At 45.8% G+C, this 5,176-nt stretch overlaps 2 protein-coding genes across 2 annotated transcripts; one reads left to right on the top strand and one right to left on the bottom strand.

Moving 5' to 3' along the window:
- Positions 1–1,651: 1,651 nt before the first annotated feature.
- LOC4802864 (inhibitor of growth protein 2) lies at positions 1,652–3,673 on the top strand. The gene is made up of 3 exons (XM_001359661.4): positions 1,652–1,992; positions 2,064–3,052; positions 3,116–3,673. Exons 1-3 carry the CDS (start codon positions 1,851–1,853, stop codon positions 3,320–3,322), a joined length of 1,338 nt encoding a protein of 445 aa, XP_001359698.2. The 5' UTR covers positions 1,652–1,850; the 3' UTR covers positions 3,323–3,673.
- Positions 3,674–3,782: 109 nt separating this feature from the next.
- Positions 3,783–5,036, bottom strand: pasi1 (pasiflora 1). The gene is made up of 5 exons (XM_001359660.5): positions 4,881–5,036; positions 4,427–4,705; positions 4,270–4,369; positions 4,161–4,211; positions 3,783–4,102 (listed from the first exon to the last, which is right to left on the bottom strand). The coding sequence occupies exons 2-5, from the start codon at positions 4,699–4,701 to the stop codon at positions 4,019–4,021; spliced, it is 510 nt and encodes a 169-aa protein (XP_001359697.1). The 5' UTR covers positions 4,702–4,705; positions 4,881–5,036; the 3' UTR covers positions 3,783–4,018.
- Positions 5,037–5,176: the final 140 nt, after the last annotated feature.

Here is a 5,176-nt window from a genome sequence, read left to right as displayed (position 1 = left end):
TATTTCCGTTTGTAGTATGGCCAAAAATAAACTTAGCCCACTTAAGCCCCCTTTAATAAAACAGAAGAACAACTGGGTATGGTCACACTTTCAGGGCTGCAAAGCACCGAACCGATACTATCGGCGAATATGCACATATATGTACCTACCATGTTTTAATTTTCAATGTTATATAGAAATCCAATAAATGCAAGTATTTCGAATAGGCCAATCATGTATAGAATTGATTCATCAATCGTACAAAATTGAGTGGGCATGGCTAAATGTTCCATATAGATAGTATTATTCAACGGAACAAAGAATATGAGGAATTGGTCGTTATTTTTTTATTCGCCGTAGTTCGCCGCAGTTCGCCGCATTTCGCCCCATTTCGCTTTAGCAACAATGAGTCTCATTCCATACACAAATGTTGCGCATTCCATACACAAAAGTTGCTGCAACATTTACTTGAAACCCGTTTTTTGGTCAAAATAAACAACATTAAGGTAATTAAAAGAAGCAATCTTGTAAAAAATGCATTTATCTATGGGATAAAGCCAAGTGGGCAAATCTATATAGCTTGAAATATAGGCAATACCCGATTCGCCGCAGTTTCGCTATTGCAACAATGAGTCCCATTCCATACACAAACATGTTGCTAATTCCATGCACACATACCCTGGGGGAAATGGATGTTATAGAATTGTGAATACGTTTGTCTTCCAAGCCTCAGGATCGAGATAAATATATACAAGATACTAATAATACACATGAATAAGTCCAAAACATATCAATTTGAGAAAAGGTCTTAATAAATTGCGTTTGATCTTCATATAAAATTAACAAAATAGGGTGCACAAAGGCCTATACGCGCATCATGTCTTTAAATACCAGCAACATTGCGACTGATTTTTTGTTGAACTATTTGGTTTAAACCTTGTTTTAGTCAAAATACAATAAAAGCCAGGACTAAAAACTATCCAATCTTGTAGAAAATTGATTCATTAATCGTATAAAATTATGTGGGCATGGCTAAATGTTCTATATAGCGAGTATTATTCGACGGAAAATCGAAAACAAGGAATATGTAAAATAGAACTTGAATTCGTCAGTATATTTATGGTATATTTCCAATTAAGCCGGTATATTTTGGTATATTTCTGAGGGTCCAACCAGAGTTGCCATTTTAGCATAATTAAGGCTAGATCTAGCTTATTTGAAAACGGAAAATTATAAAATTATGAAAATGCTTATAGTCTTAAATCTAGCCTGTTTTAATTTCACTCTGTTTATGTTTGCCTTTTTATATCGTACATATATTTTTAGGCAAATCGAACAAAAAGTATATTTGTTGTACATATTTTGGTGTATCATGGTATTTTAGAATTCATTTATATTGTATATTTTCGTTGAACAGTTTCGGTCAAACTTTGGTCTGAAGTACTGACTTATAAAGATGCTGGCAAAAACAAACCTCTTGAAGAAATCGCTTTATTTGCCATAGAAATTTTAAGTCTAACGTGGTCAAATGTTGTTTTATGTGTGTATCTATGTATGTGTTTATTTTTATTTTTAGCCTATTTTTTAGCCTGTTTTTTACAGTTTTTAGCTTGTTTTAGCTTGTGTTTTTATGAAATCTAGCTTATTTTGACGCTCTGGCAACCCTGCATATATATGTACCTACGCACACACACGCACACAAGTACAGTCGCAAGGAAACGCCATACAAAAATTATCTTGAATAAAAAGCAGCGAAAGTAACTCAACCGATCTTTTCTAGTCCCTGTGGCGCACCAATTCCAGCAGACTCTAGCAGTACCCACTCGATGTGGCAGCGACAGCAGCCGAACTGACGCGCATCGAACCTTAACATGATAAATCCAATTGCATCCGAGTCGGAGGCCATCAATTCGGCCACCTATGTCGACAACTACATTGATTCCGTGGAGAACCTGCCGGACGACGTGCAGCGGCAGCTCTCCCGCATCCGAGACATCGATGTCCAGTACCGAGGTGGGTTTTCGCGGCCTAAATCTTTCCCAAACGTAGCGTGAACTGATGTGATCTGTTGGCACCATTTGCAGGGCTGATTCGCGACGTGGACCACTACTATGACCTGTATCTGACGCTGCAAAACTCGACGGACACTGTCCGGCGGTCCCGCAGTATGAACCGCATGCACCAGTGCCTCATCCAGGCGCAGGAGTTGGGCGACGAAAAGATGCAGATTGTCGGCCACATGCAAGAGATTATCGACGGCAAGCTGCGGCAGCTAGACACGAACCAGCAGAACCTCGACCTGAAGGAGGAGCGCGACCGCTACGCGCTGCTGGACGACTGTCCGGCATCGAAGCTGCAGAGATTACAGAGCCCGATGCGGGACCAGGCGAACACGGTAGGCGGAGGTGGTGCCGGCAGCAGCAGCAGCGGCGGTCTTAATGGCAACGGCCTGGGCGGAAGTGTCGGTGGATTTACAGTGAAGGATCAGTACGGCCTGCCCGTGTACGTCGGCGTCGTGGGGGTGACTAACCCGGGGGCCATCATTTCGGGCAATGGCGGCGGCGGCTCCACACCGAACTCAGAGCGCTCCAGCCATGTCAGCAACGGTGGTGGCTCCAATGGCAACCTGAGCGCCAGCGGCGGCGGTGATTTGCAGAGAGGGGGAAGCAAACGTTCACGGCGCCGCAACGAGAGCTTGGTCAACGGCAGCTCCCTGGAGATGGGCGGCAACGAATCGAACTCGGCCAACGAGGCCGGTGGCAGTGGCAGCGGCAACGGGGAACGCAAGGGCTCCCTGGGCAGTGCTGGGGCCGGTCAGCGCAAGGGGAACCTGCAGGGAACTTCGGGTGGCAGCCTGGCCAGCGGATCCGGTGGCACGAGCAGCGGCGGGGCCGGAGGAGGAGCCGGCGGTGGTGGTGGTGGCGGAGGAGGAGGCGGCAATAATTCGGGCAAGAAGAAGAAACGCAAGGTACGCGGCGCGGGCGCTTCGAACACAACAGCAAATGCACGCGAGGAGACGCCGCCGCCGGAGACCATCGATCCGGATGAGCCGACCTACTGTGTCTGCAACCAGGTAAGTGGAGTGGAGTGGCACCCAAAGAGAGAGACAGCTAACGTTACACTGTTTTCATTGCAGATCTCTTTTGGCGAAATGATTCTGTGCGACAACGACCTGTGCCCCATCGAGTGGTTCCACTTCTCGTGCGTGTCCCTGGTGCTGAAGCCGAAGGGCAAGTGGTTCTGTCCGAACTGCCGTGGCGAGCGACCCAATGTGATGAAGCCGAAGGCCCAGTTCCTCAAGGAGCTCGAGCGGTACAACAAGGAGAAGGAGGAGAAGACCTAGGAATAGCAACCGCAAGAGCCCACTGTCCTGTGTTCAACACCAGGCGTGGGCAGTACAGCAGTACTTGGCGCTGCGCTCTGTATATTATTCGACCCTAAGATTTTACCATAATGTACATTTAGTGTTTTGAAAACCCTCCTCCCCGATCCCACTCGAGCCTAGGCTTGAGCCAGGTTTGAGTTCGTTGGCCTGGCCTTCACTCAGCTTTGTCGCACTCACACCACACCCAGAAAGCCATTCAGATCTGGCCCCTGTCTCTTTACGGGGCTAAAGTTCGTCTGTTTGATTAATCGTTTCTGTACAAATTGTAACTTTCTCTAAATATAAATACATATATATATTTAATGCGTACACACACATAGAACTTACTTAACGGCTGATGCACCACCCACATGTCTCGATGCCATGCAATGCCTTCGAGGATCGGATCCCAGAACAAACACTACACTCAGTAGACGTATTATCTTTACGAATAATTGTTTTTAATGGTCAAAAAGCAGACTAAGGCATTCGATTCATACATTATAGATGTATAGTAGATGTGTATAAAGGCGTACAATGTATATATTTATAAAACTATTTGGTAGGCATCTCTGTGTGTACTGGAAATGAAATGTATTCTTATTACAAAACTGTCTCTGGACGGACTTTTGTTGCGTGTCAAGTCTAAGAATTCGAAAAGTTATTCGAGCCTCATCACGGCATCAGCAGCTCAATGTTTGGATTCTGGATTTGCAAGAAGATCTGGTACTGAGAGAAGACTACCAGCCAACAGTATATCTATCGAATCAGAGAAAAATGGTTAAGATGGGGATGGGATATGCATATATTTACTCACATTGTAGGCCATCCAAACGAAGTTGAGCAGTGCCGAAAAGGTTTGTTCCAGCTGTGGGAGAGAGCAATCATTAAATTGAGGATTCACTTTGGCTGCTTTTCCCACTTACATAGATGTAGTATCCACCGATGAGCCAAAGACTCCAGCAGAACTGGAAGAGAATGGCAAGGCCCACCAGACCCAGCCAGGGCAGCAGCCAGCCGCGAGTGCTGTAGAGAGGCATTAATGTAGTAAGAACTCCATTAGCTTATGACTCCAGCACTCACCTGATCTTAATGCCAAAGTACACCAGATAGGAGGCAGCAATGATCAGGAGAAAGTATATGATGAAGAAGCCGCCAGCTATGGGCATCGACGTCTTGATGTCCGTCTCGAATAGTGGCGAATAGAGCTGGGCCGACTCACCGCCCGCCAGCATATAGGCGATAATCGTGATCATCACCACCGACAAGGCGGCCGTGTACGCGGCCACAGCGTAGCTGCCCGTGCGGACATTGTCCGACCAGATGATGGGGGACCAGCAGGAGCTCAGCACAACCATGTTTCTACAATCACACAATCACAAGAGTAATGATGGGTCAAAACAGTGTCTGAAGCATGTTTGTTTAATTCGTTTGGGCCTGCGTGACGCGCTGCCACCAGGCAGCCAGCAGAAGCATCTTCCGTCAACGCCCATATATTTTGGTCAATGAAAACCAGCTCCAAGCTCCAGCTATTCACCAGTTTTTCGTTGATCAGCCAATCTAGGGTAACGTTCGGCCAGTTGCACACACTTTCTAGGGCGGGGTCTGGGCGTAAGCGTACTTATTTTTTAAATAAAATTAACTTTAATTAAAACAACAACATGGACCAGGGTGACCGTTTACGGTATTTCTGATATTTTTCGGGGTCCAAAATGAGCCGACGGTATATTTACGGTATATTTTGAAAATGAGGCGGTATGTTTTGGTATATTTTATCGATAAATCCGCGGTCACACTGGCCCGGACAAAAAATTCAAAATAGCAGCAGAATGA

Source organism: Drosophila pseudoobscura, chromosome 2, assembly GCF_009870125.1.
Source record: "Drosophila pseudoobscura strain MV-25-SWS-2005 chromosome 2, UCI_Dpse_MV25, whole genome shotgun sequence".
NCBI classification, from domain to species: domain Eukaryota; kingdom Metazoa; phylum Arthropoda; class Insecta; order Diptera; family Drosophilidae; genus Drosophila; species Drosophila pseudoobscura.
Note: the sequence above shows the minus strand (reverse complement) of the source record. Positions and strands in the feature narration are given on the sequence as shown.

Bases quoted from the DNA above. Each gene is read 5' to 3' on its own strand.
- pasi1 (XM_001359660.5), bottom strand. From the start codon at position 4,701: ATGGTTGTGCTGAGCTCCTGCTGGTCCCCCATCATCTGGTCGGACAAT. The intron at 4,370-4,426 runs GTGAGTGCTGGA...GCCTCTCTACAG, and splicing joins TACTTTGGCATTAAGATCAG to CACTCGCGGCTGGCTGCTGC. The intron at 4,103-4,160 runs GTGAGTAAATAT...CTGATTCGATAG, and splicing joins TCGTTTGGATGGCCTACAAT to ATATACTGTTGGCTGGTAGT.
- LOC4802864 (XM_001359661.4), top strand. From the start codon at position 1,851: ATGATAAATCCAATTGCATCCGAGTCGGAGGCCATCAATTCGGCCACC. The intron at 1,993-2,063 runs GTGGGTTTTCGC...CACCATTTGCAG, and splicing joins CATCGATGTCCAGTACCGAG to GGCTGATTCGCGACGTGGAC. The intron at 3,053-3,115 runs GTAAGTGGAGTG...TTTTCATTGCAG, and splicing joins CCTACTGTGTCTGCAACCAG to ATCTCTTTTGGCGAAATGAT.